This window comes from Panthera onca, chromosome B2 (genome assembly GCF_046562875.1).
Source record: "Panthera onca isolate mPanOnc1 chromosome B2, mPanOnc1 haplotype 2, whole genome shotgun sequence".
NCBI lineage: Eukaryota > Metazoa > Chordata > Mammalia > Carnivora > Felidae > Panthera > Panthera onca.
The window spans coordinates 96,464,681-96,489,951 of record NC_138343.1 but is presented as its reverse complement, the minus strand read 5'-3'; the positions used below and the strand labels follow the sequence as shown (position 1 = coordinate 96,489,951).

Genomic DNA, 25,271 nt, shown 5'->3' with positions numbered 1-25,271 from the left:
AAAGGCCCTCCTATCCTGCCTTAATAATTACATTTAATACAAATCTATCTATTCATCCAGTATCTTCAAGCTGAGTTCTTACCCCATTAATGAGTCCCAACCAACAACTTTTTAATGAAATAAAACAGAAAAAAACAGAAATGCCAGAGTGCATCACATAGAAAAATAAGTATTGTTTCATGAAACTTTTAGTCGAGTTTTAAATGGATATGCCCCATTTTGCATCTTGTAAAGCCTAAACATTTTTCCTATTTTAATACTTCTGAGATCATGACACATTTTATAACTGTTGTCATCCGGGTTGCGGCTGTGATACAACTGCATGAAAATCTTCAGTTGACACTTTCTGGTAAAATCAAGAAAATGCCAGCATCGAAGTGATTGAGGTAATATGAAATAGGGTAAGAGGGTGTGTGTGTGTGTGTGTGTGTGTGTGTGTGTGTGTGTGTGTGTTCTAAATTACAAAGCAGAATGTATTTCTTTTTTTTTTTTAATTTTTTTTTAACGTTTTTATTTATTATTGAGACAGAGACAGAGCATGAATGGGGGAGGGGCAGAGAGAGAGGGAGACACAGAATCGGAAGCAGGCTCCAGGCTCTGAGCCATCAGCCCAGAGCCCGACGCAGGGCTCAAACTCACAGACTGTGAGATCGTGACCTGAGCCGAAGTCGGACGCTTAACCGACTGAGCCACCCAGGCGCCCCTAAAGCAGAATGTATTTCTTACTATGAGTTCCTGGTAGATAAAAAGTTGAAAAGTAGCATCCTAAGCCCTTCTATGAAGTTTATATGTATACTTACTAAATACTGACATTCTAATTGAAAAGAAGAGCAGTTTCTATGGCTTTTCAGGCAACTACCATTACAGTTCTCCTCTTGTTGACTTGAAAGGTCTCATGCTAGTCCCAGGACCTATGGTGTCTGCCCCTCACTAACTGTGTGGCCTCTGCAAGACTTTAAAGGCCCTTCGCTCCTATTCTCGGGCCACAGTTTTCTCATCTGTAAAAGGAGGATATTGGAGAAGGTTTCTCATATCGCTTTCAGTTCGAACGGTCGAGGAAGTGTGCATATATGCATTCAACTCTTTACATGTCTGTCATGAGCGCTGTCTGCATATGCTCTGCTTCTCTGCCTCCATTCTCTCTTGTAAACTTTTTCCTAAATGCAACCTGAAGACAAAAGGATGTCAACAATCAATTTAAGTCATGGTATACGGTTTTAAGCATGCCTATAAAGTCTGTAATATTTTAAAACATTAAGGGGTGCCTTGTGGCTCAGTCAGTTAAGCATCCCACTTTGGCTCAGGTCATGATCTCGTGGTTCGTGAGTTTGACCCCCACGTCGGGCTCATTGCTGACAGCTCAGAGCCTGGAGCCCGCTTCAGATTCTGTGTCTTCCTCTCTCTCTCTCTCTCTCTCTGCCCCTCCCCCGCTGCCTCTCTGTCTCTCTCTTTCTCAAAATAAATAAATAAACATTTTTAAGAAGTAAAAGAAAAAAATAAAATAAAATGTTAAAACATAATCCGGGCATTACAATAAGGATTATACATTTGTTTTCCGCTGCTCATTCCTGACTCAGATCCTATAAACTGCCTTGCCACCCTTTGCTTTGAATTTGCATTTCAGTCTGCCTCCTAGCATGTGTTCACTCATGCATAGAGCCTGGCCCCTGGGCTGGGGAAGTCACTCCATGGTCCCCAGTTCTCCTTATCCACATCTGTTCCAGCATGCCTCATACCATATCATTTGTTTACTTGTCTGTCTCCTCTATTCAACTGTGAGAGCCTCAGAGGCAGGGACCTCTCCTTATTTATCTTTGTATCCCCAGCCACAGAACAATGCCCAGCACGCTGTGGAGGCTGAATAAATGAGTAAGTGAATAAATGTGCAGCATGAAATTTCCATACAAGCACAGGAAAACTCACACACTCAGGCAGACATTCTTCTCAGCAGAAACCAGTTCTCAGATTTCTGTGCTCCATGGCACTCAGCCCTGAGACAGGTCCTAGCCTCTGAGGACCTAAGTGAGTTGCTGGTTCATTCGCTGGTTGCACAGGACACGGACCTCCACCCTTCTCTCCGGCCTTTCACTTCTCCAGCCTATTTTAGTATCCCGGCCCAAGCCAAAGTGGTGGGGGTGACTGTCCCTGACCTGCTAGCAGTAGCTTCTGAAAGGAGCCAAGTGACAGACGGGGTTATTTCAGCCTCAGGAACCAAGGGCAAGATGGAAATAGCCAACTTCCTTCCCATCTCCCCCTAGGAGCAAGCTGGGCATTCCATGTGTGGAGAGTGGGAGGGCCCTGGGTGCTGGGCTGCCCAGGAGTGAGTGAGGCCTATCTCCCCACATCTCCTCCTGTGCACAGCTGGTTTACAGCAATACAGTGATGGCTACCACTTGCTGGAGCCCCTGTACAGCCCTGGAGAATACAGATGATAAGAGCTAACTGTAATAACCACTCCAATACAGTCTTTATTAAGTACATCATCCATGTCCCTACATCCATAAGGACAAAGACACTGAGGTCCAAATCATCATTACCAACCCCTGACCAAGTATTTAACCAAATATCTAGACCCCAGGGATGTCTAACATCTTGCTGAATTACAATGTCATAAAGGATTACATTTAACTGATATTTATTAAGTGCTAAATGGCTGCATCAGAAATGTAAAGGAAGTGAGCAAAGGGGCTTGAATGACAAGGGGAGTTTCTGCCGGTGGAGGTATGGAGTACTAACTTCAGCTCACCTCCTAAGTTTACTTTTGAGTACCGTAATTTTCTTCTCTTGTCACATTGAATATGAAACTCTGTAAGACATCTAAACTTTTCACCCAACTCTTCCTGAATTTCTATTTAATTCTGGTTGTCTTGATTTAGGCTTCAATAAATACACTGGCTCCATCTGTGGCACAGGGCTTGGGAATATACCTCTTCATAATTAATTCTCTGGGCACCTGCTTTTAATTCAGTCTTTAAGTCAAGTTTAATGCTCTGGAATTTGGGAAGCCAACTTTCATTTCTACTTATTAAGCAACTCGGGATACAGGAAAATGAAAAAGATATCATTGGTACAGGCTTTCTTTGGTGCCAATGGGCCATAAGATTGGGGATTCTTTCTTTTTTAATCAGTATCGACCTGAATATCAGGTCTGAAGTTCTGTTAGGTTTATAGCGGTGGGGTCTGCTGCCTTCACGTTTGATTCACAAAGTCCTCACACTACGATGTACTCTCATACTCTCAATGGTGCCACTTGAACCAGAAATAGGAAGTCGTCAAACTAAATCACGGACCTGGGATGCGAGTCTACCTTTTCTCTCTTGCCTTTACCTGATATAGTCTGCATCACCCTTTCCCTGGAGCGTGCCTCATCAGCTGTGTGGTGCGATACAAAGGGGGAAATGTTTTCCCAACCCAGAAACTCATCAACTTGAACCCTGAAGCATGACATCTGAATTCCTTACTGCAAGAGCAGGAGCTGCTCGCAACTGCTATCCACGATCATTAACAACCTGCTTGCATTTCCAGGCTGCCTCTGCGGATTAATATATGCACTATGTATTAAACCATCTGCCACGGAGTTTGACCCAGCCTTTCTCCGTGGTGGCCAACTGCAAAGGTTACCCCTGAGTGTTAAGAGGCAAGGTACACTTTCATTATATTTATCTTTACCAATTCTTTGGTTTTATTATTGGTTCTTCTGTCCCCATCAGTATACCTTTTCAGGCTCTTGTATCCCATATTTGTATAGCCTGGAGTCTAATGAAAATATATTTAATCCTCTATGTCAACTCTTTCAAAGTTCAGCATTAGCCTTTTATAAAAATCAGGTTAAAGAAGGATGAACTACACATTTCCTGTGAAGATGGGACAAAGCTTACTGTTTGACATGCCTTTGTCCATTTAAAAAACTATCTGTAATGCAAACGTCTAAAAACGTTATTTTTTTTAGTCTAGGCAAGGAACACAATGGAGACCCCTTCACACCAGACCAAGTCCCCCTCTCTGGGGATGCTGAGAGGAAGCCTGTATCAGGGAGTATAAGGATTGAAACTTTTTGTCCCCTGTGCTAGCTGACAGCTCAGTGAATGGAATTGCATCTGATGTCAGGTTACCTCATTATATTCATATATTTGTAGAGCAGGGTTTGGTTTTTTTTGGGGGGGTGGTAAAGGGGACAGGTGGGAGGAGGTAATCCCCTGTGGTTTTTCAAATGAAAGCAACTTAGAAAAAGTAGCAAACTTCCTCTCCTTCCTGTCATCTACTTCCAAACAAGCAATCAGTATATTAAGTGACACTACTCCTAATATAAACCCCTGGGACAGGATGCTATTAATTTATGTGTACCCTGAGGAATATCATCCACTCCTTACCCAGGCTCTTAATCCAAGGCAAGGCTTTATTCCTTGCCTTCAGTTATTTATTTTCCTCGAGGGTCTCTTTGGAGGGAGTCAGCCAAACTCTAAGTAAATTACTTGGATTTCTGAAAATCCAAACAACTTACCTTACGTTTTGCAAGGCTATATTTGGTCATGTTTTTAAGGTTTATATTGAATGCTAACTCAAGGCACAAGTACTGTTTTGTTTTGCTTTGCTTTTTTCTTAGAGGAAGCTTCTCAAAGGGGGACCCTGTAAACTTTGCACTGTTGTGTTATTTTCTGGAGCCTGACTTTTCTCCAAATTATGATAATGGCGGCCCACCAATCTAAAATCCCAAGACTTTGGGGGCATCTGAGTGGCTCAGTCGGTTGAGCGTCAGACTGCAGCTCAGGTTATGATTTCTTGGTCCACCCCACATCAGGTTCGCCACTGTCAGCACAGAGCCCACTTTGGATCCTCTGTCCCCGCCCCCCGCCCCTCCCCCACTCATGCTCTCTCAAAAATAAACATGAAAAAATAATAAAATTAAAAAATTAAATCCTGAGGCTTTCTATGGAAGTGCATGTGTGTGTCCTTGCACGTGTACAGGAACATCCTTGAAGGACTGCATCAGAAGTACTGTGGGGGGGAGGGGGTGGCGCACCCTTAGAAAAGGCTGGAGGCCTTCATACCAGAATGATTCCCCAGCTTCGGGGATGCTTACCATTTTTAATAGTACTGGTGGCAACATCATGCTTTACTTCCTTCACATGTCTTGGGCCTTCTGATTTACGGCGCTTAAGCCTTTCAGATTTGCTTCAGCTCATTTTCTTTAGAAAGTCAAGTCACCATTTAAGTCGCACCTAATCCCCATAAAAGCTGCTGAACCTCAAAAACACAGGGCAGGGAAGCCACACCCAACCCTCCACACCCCCCATCTCTGTCTTACACTGCTTTCTAATCTCCATAGAGCACAGCCCCTGATAGCCAGTGGACATAAGCACGCTTTGTGTTTTCACTGTCTTTGGTTGCTCTCTGAGATGTCATCTGTGTGTCCTCTCCATTCCCCACTGGTCTTTAACATGTCTTCTGAGTTGCCAGAGACAGATTTTTCACTTTTCTAAAGGATGCCTTTTTAGTACTAATAAAACTTTCATACTTGTCTGCTTAATCACGCCAGCTTTACTGTCCCCTTTTTACTTTTTTGTTTTTGGCTCAGAGGTATATGAACCATCTGTGCCTCTAAAACAGTTTGCTTAAATAGCCTCCAGGCAGATTTTATGGTTTTTAAGTTTTTTACTTTAACCTTCAGCCTGCTGTTAGCCATTTTCATCACAGTTTTAAAATCAGCCTCTTTTGGAAACGACTGTCACTAAATGTGGTTTTTTAGAAGTTACTGGAACTGGAGAGGGGGCCATTGACTCCAGCTGAACTGAGTCGTGGTTCTCATTCACAGTCATCTGAGGCGGGTGCAGGTATGGTTAGCCTCGGGAAGGGTCACCTCCTCTATTTGGCATCCTGAAGAGTGATGCTGACACCTTTCATTTCAAATACCATGTCCCCATCACCCAGTTAAGACCCAGGAAAATAAAATCTGAACTACTTACCTGCCTATTTATTTATCACCACATTTCTACAGAGTTGTCATCATGATCCTAGGCATTAAATGAGATACAAGGCTGAAACAAAGAATACAAAGAAAGGGAGGAGAATTCTTTCCTTTCCTGCCATGCCATTGTGCCGTGAGAACTGCCCTCTGTCATTGTGCCAGCAGACATGCTGTTCTGTTTCCATTTTATCACAGTTGTCTAGTCTGGGGACCTGAGTGTCAATAAGCATTCTCCTGTCCTGAGATGTATCACCCAAACTTCCTGTCTACCCTTGCATGAATGTTAACATAGCTCTATAGTTCTCTCTATATATAGTAAAACCACATCTCTTCCCACACCTAAAGGGAGATGAGGGGAAGGATGTTCCCTTTCTGTGGTTCTTTCCATCCAAAAAATGACTTACCCCTTTATTGTCAATTATCCGATGATATTTGTCAGACATTAATTATTTTCCTCTCTCAAATCAGAGTATTTTCACCCCATTTTTTCTCTGTTGTTATTGTTGCTTTTCTTATACATCTGATAATAAAAACACTTAGGGTCTCACAGTTATTATTTTTATTATTGTTTACTCATTTACAAAATGCTTCTACCTTCAGGAGTTACAAGCTGTCAGTATACTTCCCGAAATAAATTAGGAATACTGTGCTAGCTCTACAGTCCATGAAGTGGAGTGAAAAGTCAGGGAAGGCAGAAGTCAGTAAGCAAGCAACAAATCCCCAAGGGTTGGTTGAATGAATGAATGAATGAATGAATATACAAATGATAAATGGCATTATTGATACAGGGAATATTTGTTTGTTTTCTTGTTTATAGGTAAAGTTCCATTCCATCAAAAGGATTTGAAGTTAGCAAAGTAGCAAATCAGGGCCAGGATTCAAACTCATGCTGCTGTGCCCTCATCCCAATAAGCTCTTCCCTCCCTGTTTCCCCACCTTCCTATCTCAGCATCTTTCAGATTTCAGTTCAAGCACTACCTCCTCAGGGAAGCTTCCAGATCTCCTGACTAATCAAATCTCCCCTTTAGAGGCTCTCACAGCACTATGCCAACACTATCACAGCATTTGCCACAACAGAAATTTCACATTTGTGTTATTATGTAAATCAATGTCTGCCTTCCTCTGAGCCATAAGCTTCATGAGGGCAGGAACCAGGTTCTTGTTGTCACCTATTAGAACTCCAATGACTAGCACAGTGCCTGCCACATAGTAGCTGCTCAAGAAATATTTAATAAAGAGACAAATTAGTAACTTGAAAGCTGTAGCCTTCAAGCTCTCTCATCCTCAGCTACCTGACTTTGACAGATTCAACCTCAGACTAAATCACAATTTGTCTGAATACTCCCCACTCCCTTCTGTTTGCCAGGCACACTTTTCAGCCACAGAGAAAGCTTAAATATATGGGTGGGCAGGCTAACTCCTGATGAGTAACAGTGGCCTCATGTAGTCTCAGATATCTGCCTTCCCATATCTAGTATGGTCCTTGGCCAGCATCTCCCAGGTAACCCACACTGATGAAACTACTTACTGTGCTCTCTGCTGCTCTAAATACACCATTGTTCCTCTTCATAAATAAGCTTATCTTAACAGATAACCACAATCCCTTTCTCTTAGTTCTATGTAATCACACATTCTTTGGAGTCCAAAAAGAATAGAAAAAGTCAGCACTTTGGTCCTAGTACTAAAGCCAACATCCTAATAATCAGGTTTTCCCAGCAGCTGGTGCTAGATTAGAAGTAGTTCATCTAAGTGTCCTATGATGAATGTTAACTGCATTTTTATCTCTCAATCCATAGTTGGATTTCGGATTCCTTCTTCCACATGATAAGAGTAGATGGGCATGACCTATTCATTATGTACAGAATGTAACCTCATGACATAACTTCATGAGATCATTTCTCCTTCTCTCTTGTGGACATCTGCTGGCACCTACCATCACCCATCATTCTGACCCATTCCCTCTTTTAACAGCTTCCAGATTTTCATTCTGGTAGCTACCCTTCCCCATGCAGCCTCCCATGGCCTTTAGAGGAAAATGAGACTAACTCTAACATCAGAGAAAAGCCCTGACTGGCTCAAGATAATCCAGAATATCCATTGCTCTGGTCATAGTCTCAGTCCAGGCATGCGCATGTGACCTAAGCATAAACAACGAGTGTGAATTTCAAGACTCTTGCTTGGAATGAATGCTAGGACACAGGCACTCTGTCTTCGACTGGATATGAAAAAGGAAACAATATAGGCCAGATTGCTGCTGGCAGCCATTCCATGACCTCTGGGGAGCTTGCCTCGGAGGATAGCCAACACTCCATATACAAAAGTACAAAGACAGAAAGAAATGAACGATCCTGCACTACAGGATCAACCTATCTGAGGCATCTGATTTGAATTCCACCAGATAAAAGATGTTTTTTATTGTCTCAACCAGTTTGAGTTGGGTCTTCTGTTACTTGCATTAAAAATCCTGGTACATCCTATAACTATCACCAAATTAGGTCTACTCTTAGAATAAAACACTTCAAAACACTTCCTTTACCCAAAGATGGTCCCTTCAAAGTTACCATCGCCTTTCCTTCACACTACTACTTTTTTTTTTTAAGTTTATTTATTTTGAGAGAGACAGAGCCAGCACGCATGGGGGAGGGGCAGCAAGAGAGGGAGAGAGAGAATCCCAAGCAGACTCTGTGCTAGGGGCTCGAACCTAGGAAGCCATGAGATCATGACCTGAGCTGAAACCGAGAGTCAGGTGCTTAACCAACTGAACCACCCAGGCCTCCCTTCTTCACACTACTTCTTTTTTTTTTTTTTTTAACGTTTTATTTATTTTTGAGACAGAGAGAGACAGAGCATGAACGGGGGAGGGTCAGAGAGAGAGGGAGACACAGAATCTGAAGCAGGCTCCAGGCTCTGAGCTGTCAGCACAGAGCCCGATGCGGGGCTCGAACTCACGGACCGTGAGATCATGACCTGAGCCGAAGTCGGCCGCTTAACCGACTGAGCCACCCAGGCGCCCCTGTTCACACTACTTCTAATGAGGGTGTAGATACCTGTGGATGCCATAGGTATGTGACCAAGCCTTGGTTTCTACTCTATAGAAAAAAAGTCTCTGTGTCAGAACATTTAACCAACAATATCCATCCTTGATTCATTTCTTCCCACACTTTCAAAAAAAAAAAAAAAGAAAGGAAGAAAAAAAGAAAGAAAGAAAGCCCTAAACTGGTTCAACACACTTTTTGCTACTGGGAAATGTTTCATAACTCCTAGTGAATAATTCAGTGAATATGACACTTCTAGTTTTCTGTTGCCAGACACACCCAGCTTCATGGGAATGCTATTGCTTTCCTACTCTCCAAATCCTCTCTACATCCAGAATCTTAAATGTATTACTTCCTTAACAGAGATCCAATCAACAGTGAAGATTAGATCATGTCACACATCCTGCTCAACACCTTCCAACAGCTGCTATCAAACTTAGAATAAAATCCAAACTAGTACCTCTGAGCCCTACATGATCTGGCCCCTAACCACCTTGACCGTTCAACTCTAGACAATATGGCCTTCTTGCTGCTGTTCAAAAACACCAAGCCTGTTCCCTTCCTTTCACTTGCTCCCCCTCCTCTCCAAAACTATCTGCGTCAAGCTCTTCTCGTGACAGCCCTATCACTTCATTCTGTCCCTACCCACACATCACCTCCTCAAGGATGTCTTCTGTAACCACTAGATGTAAAACAGCACCCCGTCACTATCCATCTCCTCACCCTGCTTTTTCTTCATAGCATTTGTCACTCACAACCTGAAATTCTGTTACAGACATACATATTCTTAACTGGTATATTATCTATCTCCCTTAGAGAACAGAATGTAAGTTCCTTTAAGGCAAGGACTTTTCTCTTGTTTAATAATGTATCCACCAAACGCAAAAGAGTGCCTAGCACATTATAGAGACTCAGTATATCTTTTTTTTTTTTAAATAAGTGGATGGATTGGGGCGCCTGGGTGGCTCAGTCGGTTGAACGACCAACTTCGGCTCAGGTCATGATCTCACAGTTTGTGAGCTGGAGACCCACGTTGGGCTCTGTGCTGACAGCTCAGAGCCTGGAGCCTGCTTCTGATTCTGTGTCTCCCTCTCTCTCTGCCCCTCCCCCATTCATGCTCTGTCTCTCTCTGTCTCAGAAATAAATTTTAAAAAATTAAAATAAAATAAAATAAAAAAATAAAAATAAAATAAGTGGATGAATAAATAACAATTTTTTTTTTAATATTGGCTAAAAGCAAACAAAAAAAGCAACACAGAGGCACTTGTCTCCTGCTAGGCAAATCCCTCTTGTCTTTAAGTATTTGCCCAGCTTCCCCCCTACCTTTTTTCTTTTTTCTTTTTTTAAATTAAAATATACTTGACACACAATATTATATTTCAGGTGTCCAACATAGAGATTCAACATTTATATACATTATGCAATGATCACCATAAGTCTAGTTACCACCTGTCACCATACAAAGTTATTACAATATTATTGATATATTCTCTATGCTATAATTTACATCCTTGTGACTTAATTGTATAACTGGAAGTTTGTACTTCTTAATCCCCTTCACCTATTTTGCCCATCCCTACCCGCCCCCCCCAATCCATCACCAGTTTGTCCTCTGTATTTTTTTTCTAAGTATAATTGACACACAATGTTAGTTTTGAGTATTTCTTTTAAGTGTAGTTGACACACAATGTTAGCTTGGGTAGCAACTCTACAAGTCTATATCTATACCTTTATCGGACGTACAACACAGGGATTCCACAAGTTTACACCTTTATGCTCTGCTCACCACAAGTGTAGCTACCATCCCTCACCATACAACACTATTACAATACCATTGACTATATTCCCTATGCTGTACCTCTTATCCAGTCCGTAACTGGAAGACTGTATCTCCCACTCCCCTTCACCCATTTTGCCCATCCCTCAACCCCTCTCCCCTCTGGAAACCATCAGTTTGTTCTCTGCATGTATAGGCCTGATTCCACTTTTTGTTTGTTTATTCATTTGTTTTTTAGATTCCACAGATAAATGAAATCATACGGTATTTGTCTTTCTCTGTCTGACTTGTTTCACTTGGCCTAATACCCTCTAGGCCTTTCTGTGTTGTCACAAATGTCTATTTGCCCAGCTTTATCTTACCTACCCCTGGGTCTCTGTGTCCTTAAGTCCTTTGACAGCAACAATTTAAATTTCTCCAACTTATAAAAAATTTAATCCTACAGATGATCACAGAAAGTATCAGGGCCTTCAAAGATTGGTCTTATAACAAAGTATTAGATGTGCAGTCTTAGAACTGCTCACCCTATTTAAGATAATATTAATTTATTCTATCAAAACAGATTATAAGATAATATATCACTTATTTGGATCCATGTAGAAATCACCACTTGATCCTAGAATGTTTGGCAAATGGCCTGTGAAGCTGGCTGGCAATGGTCACACCTCAAAATTCCTATTACCCGCGGAATCCCCAAAATACACTTAGTGGGGTAGTATCCAGTTCTCATAATGCTAATTAGCTAATCAAGAAAGTAAAACAATAAGAAAGCTTAAATTTGTATGACAAAAAGCAGATGCAAATCTTTGATTTATGTTATAAATTCTACTATCTCTGTGGGAAAAAAAATAATCATTTCAAAGTCAAAGCAGTTGTTTTTCTACAATCAAACGTAGTTAAATACTTTTAAATTCATTTTAACATATTTATGAAGGAGTTCTCCTACATGTCTCCAAAGCCCTCTCATAAATCAGTGTAATGTTTCCAAGGCACATTTAGAAGTAAAAAATTCCTATCTACTAACTATATTTTCTTCTATTAGAAGATGAATTAAGCAGAAAATACATTAATGTCTGAATTTATAATAGGAGTGGTTAACCCTTAGCCATAGCAAACTAATGAGGAATATTTTACCATGGAAGGATTAATCAGGGCTCTCCAACGCTATGTAATTTGACATTCTGAGGACTTAATCATGAATGGATTTTATTTCCCTATTTACTTTTCATCATGGGGATACCTTACAAAGACACTACATGTTAGAATAATATAATTCTGGAGCTTAATCTTATTACTTAAAAAAAATGTCATGTAAATAATATTCCATAGGTTTTAAAAATAGTCCTTACAGGGGTGCCTGAGTGGCTCAGTCAGTTAAGTGTCCGACTTCAGCTCAGGTCATGATCTCATGGTTTGTGAGTTTGAGCCCCACATCGGGCTCTCTGCTGACAGCTCGGAGCCTGGAGCCTGCTTCGGATTCTGTGTCTTCCTCTCTCTGCCCTCCCTCCCTTGGTCACACTCTGTCTCTCTCTCCCTCTCTCTCAAAAATAAATAAACATTAAAAAAAAATAGTCCTTACAGAAGAAGCACTCTACAATTATATCATCTGAGTTAAATGCAGATCAAACATTAAGGAAAATATTAATATATAAGCAGTAAGCCTTAGAGCCTGGATCTGGCTAACCCTCTGGTAGCAATGAAACAACAGCACAAATTCTGGGAGGTTGTGATTACTGGACATTGGCTTCCATCCCCAGCCATTGATTATCTCTTTCTTTGTTAAAGACTACAGGAGTTTCATTTAACCAGAGTGTTCAGTAAATTGCAGCAGAGTTCAAGCATCTTTTATGGATTCATTAAACCATTGATCTGCCTTCTTGTGCTTGTAGTAGTGCCCAGTGCTGGCCCATGGCCTGCATTTACGGAGAATGCAATAGATTGACGTTTGTAACCTCCGAAGGCAGTCTGTCAGTAGACATTAGATTCTGCTGTGTGCATGGCCACCCTGAGAGTGGATTGTAACGTAGGGAATTTCCAATTCTCTGCCTGAACTGCTGGGGCAGAAATTAACCGGCCATCTACAACAAGCTTTTCTTTATTCCATTCTAATCTGTGATAGAATGAACAAAGAGCTCAAGGAACAGATAATTACACATGGCTCGCCCAGTTCACACTTTTGCTTGTGCGTACAGAAGCTATCCAGAGGTACCAAGACGGGAGAGAAATAAAAATAACAACAGCCTGCATCTCTTGCATATGGCCGTCTTGAGTGTACTAGGTTTTGTGACCAGACTTTGCAAAAGCGTATAAGAAAAATCCTGAATTCAACGTACTACCTTAACATTTTTTTTTTAACGTTTATTCATTTTTGAGAGACAGAGAGAGACAGAGCATGAGCGGCGAAGGGGCAGAGAGAGGGAGACACAGAATCCGAAGCAGGCTCCAGACTCTGAGCTGTCAGCACAGAGCCCGACGCAGGGCTCAAACTCACGAACTGCGAGATCATGACCTGAGCCAAAGTCAGACGCTCGACTGACCGAGCCACCCAAGCGCCCCACGGTCTTTTTTTTTTTTTTTTTTTTTTAAGTAGGCTTTTCACCTAGTGTGGAGTCCAACGTGGGGCCCAAACTCATGACTCTGATCAAGACTGAGATCAAGAGTTGTACACAACCGACTGAGCCACCCAGGTGCCCCAATGGATAGTTAACATTTTTAACAAGGCATCTGAATTAACAGCATAACTACAATCCTAGGAAATGCATAATCATTCTTTCTTGGTTTCTCTGGATAGTGCACTAAGAACTCTTAGAAACTTCTCCCTCCTGTGGTCTTTATTAATAAGGTCTCATGACACCTTCCTTTTAAAATCTGGCACAAAGAGTGCTGGATGTAGCTTACAATGGGAGAAGCATATCAAAATGGCCCATTAGATAATTCTTTAAATGCCTGTTCTCTGATAAACCTGAACACGGCTAGCAGCAAGGTGAGAAAGTTGGCAATACAAGTGACTGGATCGATAAGGAGAAAGCATGTCCCAAATAACTAGAACTCTTCCCGATCATTTGTTTCCTGAACTGCCCACTGTCCAACCAGACAGCCGGACTATGAACTCAAAGCACACGCATTCATCACTCTGCAGCCGCAGTCACCAGAACACAATGTAGCTGATGCAATCTGACACTGTGGTTAATGTTAAAAGAGAGCGTGCCTTTGAGATGGATTGGATAATTACCGGTGGTTCAGATGAGAAAAACTTGATTTAAGTGTATAGCATTAGCTATCACTAGAAGGTTGGCGAGACACTGACTGTGTCTGAAAATCAACATTCAAGCATATGTCAATAGCCCTGTGTATTGATCCCTGGGTGATCAGATTCAGATCTATAACGCCCCCCCCCCCCTTCTTCCTTCTGTTCATTGAAACCAAATGTTGAACAAAGAATGGGGCTTGAAGCTATTTGGAGTTTTAATCATCTCTTCATATTTCGTCTACAATATCTAATGTTATTCAGAAGTTGACATCCATTCTGGATAATAGATCAGAACTATTCCTCTGTTTTCCCCACAACCTCCAAAATGTAGCCCATTAAAAACTAGAAGAGAGTGCTATTCCTTTCAGTAGAAACTCACTTGCCCCATTCTGTTTGTGTTCCAGGTATCCCTTAAACCAGCATTTCTCAAGGGGTGTTCAAGTGTTCTGATAAACATGAAGATCAAACGCCTCTCCCCAAGGCTTCTGATGGCTTCCTAGGGCACTGTGTCCCACCCAGCCTGCAGAAGCTCTGCCCTGGACCCGTTTCTGGCTTCTTCTAAGAGCCCAGGCTTCACTGTACTTTGACCTACGTCTAACTTGGCTGGTCAGAATTCTCCTGCTGGAACCCCAAAGGGCCAACACCTTCCCCCTCCTCTGTTATACCCTTTTCATAGGTTCTCACTTATAGCAGCTCATCAATATTCCATTCCATATTTCAAAATACCAGAGAACAAGAAAACAGTTGGGTTTGTTGTTCTTTGCCTAGAGCTTTCTGAGGTACACCCCTGTTTGCCATGACTGAAAGGGGAACTCAGCCACTGGCCTGCAGACCAAAGTCCTACTCTACATGCAGTAGGCGGCCACTCTACATGCAGGCAGTGGACAACAGGATTGTGGCACAGTTCCAGCAGACACGGCAGAACCAAAGCAATCATTCCAAAGGTTCACTGGCTCCCCTAAAAACAAGGTGAATCTGTAAGAAAAAACCCTGGTCCTCCTTTGGCACATTTACTTGTCGATCAAGAATATTCGCAAGCACCTGACAAAAGCACGTCTGTGGCCTGAGCTTCAGGCAGTCAGAGAACATTAATTACAAATAATTTCTTAATGTCCTTCCCCAAACCCTCATGAATGATAGCCATTTTGCAAATTAAATCCTGCCGGTGCTTAAAGGGAACAAAGGAGACAGGTTAATCAGTAGATGATCAGGGCAACTGTTCCACATTTCTTCTGCACTAGTAGGTTCGATAATTAAGTCTGAAACAGAATCTTTTCCAAGATATCTTTATGTTTAATAAAAATACCAATACAGCAGTCTCCCTTATCTATGGTTCACTTTCCATAGTTTCAGTTATTCATAGCACACTGTGGTCTGGAAGCAGATGATCTTCCTGATTTATCGTCAGAAGACCAGTAGGACCCTAATGCTACATGACAATGCCTACATCTCACAGCATCACCAGAAGAAAGGTCAGTACAGTAGAGATATTTTGAGAGTGAATCCACATTCACAAAAGTTTTATTACAGTATGTTGTTATAACTGTTCTATTTCATTACTAGTTATTGTTAATCTCTTACTGTGTCTAATTTATAAATTAAACTTTACCACAGGTATGTATGTATAGGTAAAAACATAGTATATATAGGGTTTGGTACTATCCATGGTTTCAATCATCCACTGGGGGTAGGGGGACTACCCCTGGGGGTATCCATGGTTTCAATCATCCACTGGGGGTAGGGGGACTATTGTAGTCTAAATAAAATGTAACTTCAAATAATATGATGGTACATGCTAATTAGTGATGGGTTTTCCAAAAGAGATCTCTTCTAAGAAGAGATTGCTGTGAATTCAGGGAAATCATTTGAAAGTGAAGTAAATGCTTTATTATGCAATATTCCCCTCATTAAATGCTTATTATTATCATGATTGTTAGCAATTTAATGACATCATTTGCAAAATGTTGTTTCTGTCTATATAATCTTTTTACTTTTAATGCATCCTTATTATCTCTTATTTACACAGCTTTCTTCCCACTGAGATCTGTTGGGGAATAGCAACGTTATGATATTGAAGAAGTATTTCCATCTATTCTTGTTTCAAGTTATGGAAAAACTAGAACAAGGAGGCAAAACTTTGGTGTTTTTAGCAAATTGTGCCTGTTACTAAAGTATCAATGTCAGGAATCCATAAAGAACACTATAAATTTCGGATCTTAACAAAGAAAGAAAATAATCATTTACACTGCCTGCATTGGCCATTTGTCTTGAGTTTTTATCTCCTGCTTGATTTATCTCCTAATGGACGTTAGTTTAGACAGTAAGATATTTCCCAAGCAGAAGGAAAAAGACCAAACACGGGCTATTTGAAAATGACTATATTTGTGGTCTTGTTTATTATTCTCATTTTTAAAGGGATCATGATTATAAGGCATTACTCCCTTAGGAAAGAATATTTTTAAATGTCCGTTATTGTGCAAAGTAAAACTGGTATTTGCTAGACAAAACCCTTCAGCATCCCTTGCAAAACTACTAAGACACCTCTGCAACTTTCCAACTCCTGGGAGAATCACTAGGCTAGAAATGTTCTCAAGTCCTTCTCTACTCGTGGCCTCAAAAAGGGGCTGGGAAAAGAGCAAGCTCTTAGTTCCCTGAAAAGTCTCTAGTGCATCAAGTAATGAGATTGACATACCATTGTTCAGCCAATGCCCATAGACTACAAAGGTATTTTTCTTACCCACTGTTTCAAAACCTTTTGAGCCAGCAATTGAGACTGTTGGGGATAAGGATTCTACAAAATATAATTATGGATTAACACTATCACTTCTTAGAGCCAACACCCTGGGATGTATAAGCTAGTAGTTAGGCTCCTTAAACGAACACAGCTGTGACTCACAATCCCCTCTTAACAGAAACATTTCGAAGAAAGCCTACATAAGTGTGGCAATCCACACAACTCTTCAAATAAAATTTTAAGTTCGGTTTGAAAATATAAACTACGTGCCATAAAGGGTTAACTTGGCTTCAGTCTACCCCACCTTCCTTTCTAGGGCCAGAGTTTTGTGAGAGACAGATGTGACATTCTTAACCTACTCCATCAAAAAGACGTAGAGACCCAAAGAGAAAGGAAGGGTGGAGGAGCAAATGAAATTTAAAGAGCCAATTTTCAGTGGGCCTTCATTTTGAGAGTTGGGCTATTTTTGTGCTTGTTTTTAGCAGCGAATCAATTCCTGCCTCCATACCCAAGCATTTGTGAAGAGGAGAGCAGGGGAGCCACAGGCACAGCTGTCCAATTTACATTCACAAATGCAGGTGCTGCTCAGACACAAAACAGAGGTCAGCTGAATACTGCTCCTAATTAGCTACCTTTTCTACTAGGATTTTTCTTTGTAAAGTTATGCATGCAATTTGGGTTCAACTTAGAGGCCATTTTTAGATCCCAGCATGCTATCCACCAAGAAGCGGGATGTCATTATAAAGCATAATTTACAGCATAGTTAACTTTACATGTTTTTTTAAACCTACATTATATCTAAGGCAAATTTCTCTTCTACACACATATTATTCACACTGCTTTCCATCCACTTCTGAATATTTAAAATTTAGTGTAGAATTCAGCCAGAAAATCTTCTATGTCAGAATGGGAAGAATTTTGCCATTTTTCTAAGATTAAGAAAGTCCACAATTTTAATAATGAGGACTAAAGACTCTGTTAAATGACACAAGAAAAGAAGTAGCTATTTGCTATTTTCTTCAGTGAGGAACACCCTGGGGCTTATTACAGCAGTTCTTAGAAATGGCAGGATGGAGACTGGTATCGAATACAATCCATTAGGAAACCCAAGCTCTAAATGAAATGACCACAAAATCCTATCAGTTAACAGAAATGCAGCAGCTGTACATGTTTATTGTAATACAATAGGATATTGTTGCAGAGATAACACTCTTAAAATTAAAAAAAAAAAAAAGGAATCCAGCAAGCAATGTGACCAGTCTATTCCCCTATTTGAAAAATGAGAAGGTATAGGGTGGCAGAGCTTTGGAATATATAAATAAGCACGAAGATCACAGAGAAGACAGGTATTGTATATACACTAATGGGCTGCTGGGATCAGCTGTCAAAGTCACTGGCTAAACTTCAAGCCACTGTGACTCCCAGCTTTTGCAGAATGTTCAAAGACCTACCCCAATAACTCCCTGCAGGAAGTGAAAGGTAATGGTCCCCCTCCCCCTGCTGATTTCACCTGCTGTAAGTATTCCAAATACTAATTCTTATCTCGGCTCCCAGTTATCCATATTTTTAAAACAGTATGCTCCGGAAGTTTAAATTCAGTTTGACCTTAAACTTTATAACGATGGAATATTACATGTTATTTTTTAATAACATAAATTTTTATATATGGTATTATATGTACAAATTTGGTATTCTGGGCTATTTTAAAGGCTTACTAAAGCAAAACAGCTTTGCAAAATGTAACATGTATCGCCAGAATTGTGACAAATTCATCTTGCTTGATTTTGCTCGCTACAGGCGGTCCATCAAGATCCAGACCCATAATCCTTCAGAATCATAGAAAGACAAAAAATCCTGTTCTCTAGCCATCTTCTGGGATGGAGTGCAAAGTATTTTGTTGTGGTAAGTAGGGCTTTGAAGATGAAAGCACTGGGTCCACTCCTGTGATTGTTACCCCAGTGCTCAGCGCTCAGAACAGGAGCCCCAGGGTCTCAGAGATCATTTTAATCCTCCTATATTAAAACAAAACGTGTCTCATGCAAGGCTCTAGCCACCCTCCTCTGGAGTCTCACTGGCCCCTCCCAAGGGAAAATGAACTCGACTGTTGACTGTCCCAAAAGAATTCCAAACAATTTCCTTACTTGCCTCCCTGTTCCAGTGAAGATTATGAGCCTAATTCTTAGAGACTGCTACTAAAATTCCACCCCGCTGAATCCTGCAGCCTAATTCTTTCAGCATTATGTTTTTTGGCAGAATGATGTGACCCAAATTTGCAGGAGATAATTTGCTGCAACGGTGCTTCTTGCAATGCAGTGAACCCAAGATTAGCATTTCAGGATTGCAAATATCAGACTTAAAAAAAATAATAATTGTTTGCTTCAAGAAAAGACAGATCGTGATCTTGTATTATGGAAATGGAAATGCTTAGAAAAAAGTGGACAATTTTATGAATTATGGTAGCTTTACAGATCAATGAAAAATAATCAAGAACTAGCAATTGACTTCAGTAATTGGTGGCGAAATGCTACAGCGGTTCTTTAAAGATTAAGAAACTAGCTGTGTGTGTATGTGTGTGTGAGATTGTAAAAACATGCATTCCACTTCTCATCAATGGTGGCTAATACTATTCTTTAAGGATATTTTCAGATCTAAGATGTCTTAAAACAAAACAAAACAAAAACTGGTAACTATGGCTGTTCCTGTGTTCACCCACCATGCTGCTCAGAAATGCTTGGCTGTGTGAGCAATGCTGGTTCAGGTATTCATTATTTCACTTTTCTCAATATCAATCAACTTGAATATAAGGTGTCAAGAGAGACTTGACGTTTTTCTTGATTAGAATTTGCGAATCAGATTTTAGAGCGAGCCAGAGCAATATTACCATTGGGTACAAATATTAAACTGTGTGGACTAAAGCTTTCTGGCCACACTTCTGTGGCTAGTTTCTCAGCCTTTATAAGGAATCGCTACCACTTATCTTTCATGGACTCTAGTCTATAGATTCTACTGCTGGAGAGACACTGTCACTTAGGATGGCAGCTGTGATCACCGTGTCCCTCCTCATCAGATTCTCAGTCACCCTCTCAGAATTCAAACATCAAAACAGAGGAACTGAAGAACAGGTTACACATTGGAAGGGGGTTGATTCCTTATTCCAAAAGGTTAAGTATGGCAGAAAAAGAGAACAGACAAAACAGAAAAAATAAAAGAAAAATGTGCACAGTGTTTTCAGCTAGAAGCTAAGAGGCACATGCGCACGTGGGCTGGCGAGGCCTGCAGAGCCGCCTCTCTCTACGTGCTCTTACCTTATTTCTCTTGAAGTAGGCTCGTCGGCAGGCCGCAAAGCACTTCTCGCTGCAGAAGCTTTTCACCTCACTTCCCATACTCAGGGAATAGCGCTTGATTCCCACTTTCTGGCACCAGGCACACATTATTTGTACATTTGACACATCATCTTCTATAATAAAAGTATAAGAAAAATGTTCATATCAGAAGCAAACATCCCTTCAAACTTAGACACACCCTCAACCTGACAGAGCTACTTGAAGTCTAATTTTAACTTCTACGCCTCACCACGCTCTGACCTCAAAGGCAGGATAGCCAGCTCTTGATAGGAGGACTCAGTGCTTGCTTTTTTTTTGGGGGGGGGGGGAGGGGTGGCTCCTAAGTTTCCAAAAGACACCATTTAATCATTTACTTAAAATCCAGAGCACAGAGCATGAATGCACAGCAAGGAGGAGGGTTCCTAGGACGTCTTAGCCTGCTAAAAATGCATATTCTACCTGCTTAAAGCAGGCTCAGTACTAATGAAGCTTATAAAATGACCCGTTTCTTCAAAGGTACTGCTGAAAGCCTACAGGATCCACACTAGGTGGGACAGCCAGTGCTAACCTACAGATGTGAGGCCCCAGTGTGAACCTTGATAGCCAGGAACCAGGCTCAATCTTGGCATGTTCCTTATTACTGTTACATGATATAGGGTGTTATTTACCCTTGCAATATAATGATTCCCAAGTGATGTGGCTAGTCAAAAAAGGAAGGAGGTGAGTGGCCAGATTCTGCTGATGAAAAGGCACTAGCCTGGCTCACTCAGCAGTCTCCTACGACAAAACCTTCCTGCATGGGTGTCCTCAGGGAGGCACAGGCCTGATTTAAATTCTTTCCAAGTGATGTAGCTCGTGTCCTGGGAAGAAGGGATGGTAATGGAGGTGTCAGCCATGAGACCTGAGGTCACACAGCCACAAAGATGATTCTCAGCTAGACTGGTGGTCCTTGCAGCTCCTGTGGGCCCTGCCACCCGTGTCATGGAGATGCTCAGAATGATGGTAAGTGGTATGCAAATATTTTCAACAATTAAAATACTGTGTATCTTTTCCTTTGTGAGAGAAGAAAACAAATTTAACTAGCAAGACAAGCCCATGCTATCACCAATATGACTGCTCAAAACAAAGACAGGCTTTTTAAAAAGTGAGTCAGTTAATAAAATGCATTGAGTAAATCATAATGCAGGTGATAAGAGTTACAACAAAAATGTGATGGTGATATTCAAATGACTGAAGTCTGAGAAATACTGGCCTGTTTGGGGAGAATAAAAGGAGACTTTAATTAGAAGTCTAAGAAATATTTTTGGGGCGCCTGGGTGGCTCAGTGGGTAGAGCGTCCGACTTTGGCTCAGGTCACGATCTCATGGTTCATGCGTTCGAGCTCTGTGTCAGGCTCTGTGCTGACAGCTCAGAGCCTGGAGCCTGCTTCGGAGTCTGTGTCTCCCTCTCTCTGTCCCTCCCCTGCTCACGCTCGGTCTCTCTCCCAAAAATAAATATTAAAAATAATAATAAGAAAAAAAAGAAGTCTAAGAAATATTTTCTTGCTGCCTCCTAGGGGGGCTTTTGCTATATCTTGAGTTTTCTGGTCCTCCCCATTGACAATGTGTGTACATATGACTGACTGCCACTATTAGCTACATTTTTTCTTCCTTCACGGATTTTTTTTTTTTTTTTTTTTTTTACTATCCCAGACTCATGCTCCCGACATGAATGGTAATCACAAAATCCCCAACAAGCTCTGGTATAGGGTTGTCTGATTTCTGAATAAAATCCCCCAAAGACTAATTGCTAAGCAAGGCCTGGTCCATGAGTTGTTGACATATTCATGGTTCATAGAGTCTGTCATGCAATCATTCCATTTCCAGGGAAAAGATTTGGTTTGAGGCAGTGTGGTCATCAGCCTGCAAAATTAGAAGCAAACTAATTTGTAGTGCAGTGATACGGCTCTTTTCCCCCTGAGTATCATCACTCAGAACTACGTGCAGCATTTTATTTACCTTAATGGAATAAATATTGTCATTTTAATGACCACTTTTTTTCCCACAAATTACAGAACGTGATCTATTGTTAGTTATCAAATAAGACAGTGTAAAAATGACCTTTGATATGAGCCAAACATTTTTGATAACATAACTTTCTTTAAATGGAGACATAACATGAATTCAAATGTCATACGATTACTGCATTTAACAGTTTGTTCTATTCAAGAAAGCTTTGTTTATATTTTATATGGTTTCTAATACGGTATCTGTTTACATATAGACATTTTACATGAAATGTCTATAGACATGAAATGTCATAGACACAAATTTATCTGAATTTAGACTGAACAATTTATCTCAGAGTATGGAGGAGATTTTTTTAATTAGATTAGAAATAGTACATTTTAAAAATAATTATCTGTCATTACTAAACTAATTTGAACTGCGAGTTTCTATTCTTCTCGATTAGCTGCTTTAAAATCTTAAAGTCCTAAAAAAGAAGATGATATAGCAGAACTCTCCCAAGTGATCCATTGGCAGTAAGTTTGATTCTGGTGAAATCTGTAAGGAAAAAAGCATTTTATGGGGGAAATTATTTGGCCTCAGAGTTCAAAAAGGAGACCCCACTTCCCAAGGACCTGTTTTAGAACAACCATCAGCTTCCCCTTGAGGTTCCTTCCTTTAAACAGTCTGGTTTGGGAAACAAAACCTAAAATTTTTCCTCCTAGATCTTTAATGGATATGAATAAAATAAAATAGCCCACTATAATGGACTAAAACTGAGACGAAAAACGGTAGAGAACAAAGCGGTAACAAGGTGGGCAAAGGGCCTCCACGAGCTGGGGTGCAGCAAGGTGGCTGGGGAAAGGGCAGCTCACAGTCTCTCTGGGGCTTCCTTCCACCCCCTCCATCCCAGCCAGGCAGCCCCACTCGTCAATTTTCTAAGAGGAGGCACGGACACTTTCTTACACTAGACCTAACACATAAACAAAAAGTAGAATGTTAAGGGAGATGATTTTTATAAATCATTTATACTACAAAGTAACAATATGGGAAGATGAGACAAAAGAAATTGTGCACTTTTGTTTTCTCTGTGGCAGTTGGAAAACTCTTAGAATGGTGGCTAGCATCTGTCTTGTTAAATAATTCAGTATTCCCATCCGCTTCTCATAAAATTCCATTTCATAGAGGCAAACACTTTGGAAAAATTCCATTGGATTTCTCCTTTTCTGTCATCAAACTGCTACCAATAGCAAGTGCTCCAAAGATGAGACGACATTTTCAGAGATCTCAGGTACTCTGGTCTTATAAAAGCCATCTTTATTAACATCATATTTAAGAAACTAAGAACTGTAATTATCTAAGTTAATTTTTCAGCTAAAACATAGCTCAAAAGTCTGCCCCTAGACATGAGATGGTGCCCCATCCTAAATTTGTATGACTGCACCTCTAGAAACTAGGGCTTTTCTTAAGTGCTTAAAACCAAAGGGATATGTTCATTTCAACAACCACATTTTAAAAATCTGAAACCCAGTAATTATGTGCAAGCTTTACATTGGCAAAATAGAAGGCCCTAGCATTTTAGCTTTTCTAATTTGATCTGCTACCAAAAAAAATTTTTTTTAATATTTCTTCAAACTAGGGAGAACCTGACTTCCTATCTTATATTTAGGCTAACGTCTGTGCCATTAGAGACTTGAGATGACCTCAAAGAAGACTGGCATAACAGATCTTTCCTTATAGCCATTAGCCTGTGTACTTTTCATAATGAACAACGCAACAACAAATGCAAAATATTTATAGCATTAAGTCACATTCCCGAGGCGAACAGTTTGTATAACATGATAAAATTTTCATATGATAATATCATATAAATATGCATCAGTCAAAATATGCATGCTTCTATTAATCATGAAAAGTTTGTACCACCTCTTTAGGATTTAATTAAGCAAAATGTTTAGGGCATTTTATTTCCAATCTAATGTTCAAAGAGCTATAGAACATTATTCCATTTTACATTCCAGAAGGAGAAGTTCAGATTAATTACTCTAACATGAAATCAAAATTGTATTTATTTATCATAGTGCAGAGAAGTATGAGATCAAGCATTTCTGGAATGCCTTGCTGAAGTTGTTTGAGAAACTGCCTTATCTGGTGACTTTCAAAAATAAGGATGGCCATTGGTCAGTGGCATTCTAGGGGCACTTGAATTGGCTCTGAACATGCATACCTGCTTACCTGACCAGAACACAAAGAAAGTCAGGAAGGCCTTATGCTGGACCCCAAGTGATTAACCTGTAGATTTACCACCCCTTGTAACTTTCACGGGAGTCTAAGATTGAAGGAAAAATCAAGTATTTCCTGGTGATGTTTCTTTCCTCTAACAGTTCCTGGAATGCACACATCCAGATAATCATTTCAATATTTGAATTATATTTGGGACAGGTTGCAAGGCAGTCTGATGTGACTCCTGAGTATTCTCTACAACTCGAAAGGAAAGTATGGCACAGTTGGCCCTCTGTCAATCTGTTTGTCAGAGTAGCTATACAAAGAACACATATAGGGGTGCCTGGGTGGCTCAGCCGGTTAAGCGTCTGACTCTTGGTTTTGGCTCAGGTCATGATCTCATGGGTTCGTGTATTCGAGCCCTATGTCGGGTTCTGTGCTGACAGCTCAGAGCCTGGAGCCTGCTTCAGATTCTGTCTCCTTCTCTCTCTGCCCCTCCCCCACTCATGTTGTCTCTGTCTCTCTCAAAAATAAACTTAAATTAAAAAAAAAAAAAAAAAAAAAAAAAACGCAGATAAAGACATGGCCTGCAAGGCAGGCAAGAAACTAGGGTTCAAGTTTGCTTTCTTTGCAGCCCTTCTTGGAATAATTCAACTGCAAAAACTTTGAGGCAGTCCAGTTTAAAAGCTTCTACAGAGTCCTATAGAAGCTTCTGTACAATTCTTTGGATTGTAGAAGTGAACATACAAGGAGACCCAGAAAAATCTAGGAATCATGGCTAGCCATTATTCAGCATTTAATGGGAGCAGGCACAGTACAAAGTTCTTCAAATTCGTCATTTAAACTTAGTCACAACCACTGCTCCCTCAGCAAATACGAACATGATCCCCACTGTACAGATGAGGAAAATGAGGTTTAGAAGGTAAGTAATTTGTTCCAAGTCACAGAGCCAGTATACACCAAAGCCTAGATGAAGACC

General features: G+C 40.6%; 1 protein-coding gene across 2 annotated transcripts in view; it reads right to left on the bottom strand.

Annotated features, from left to right (window-relative positions):
• SOBP (sine oculis binding protein homolog) overlaps positions 1–25,271 on the bottom strand; it is a 162,267-nt gene that overhangs the window by 99,776 nt on the left and 37,220 nt on the right. For both annotated transcript variants that reach the window (XM_078447182.2, XM_078447181.2), the window contains exon 4: positions 20,067–20,218. In XM_078447182.2, the coding sequence (XP_078303308.1) occupies positions 20,067–20,218 (152 nt within the window). The remainder of the gene's footprint in view (positions 1–20,066; positions 20,219–25,271) is intronic.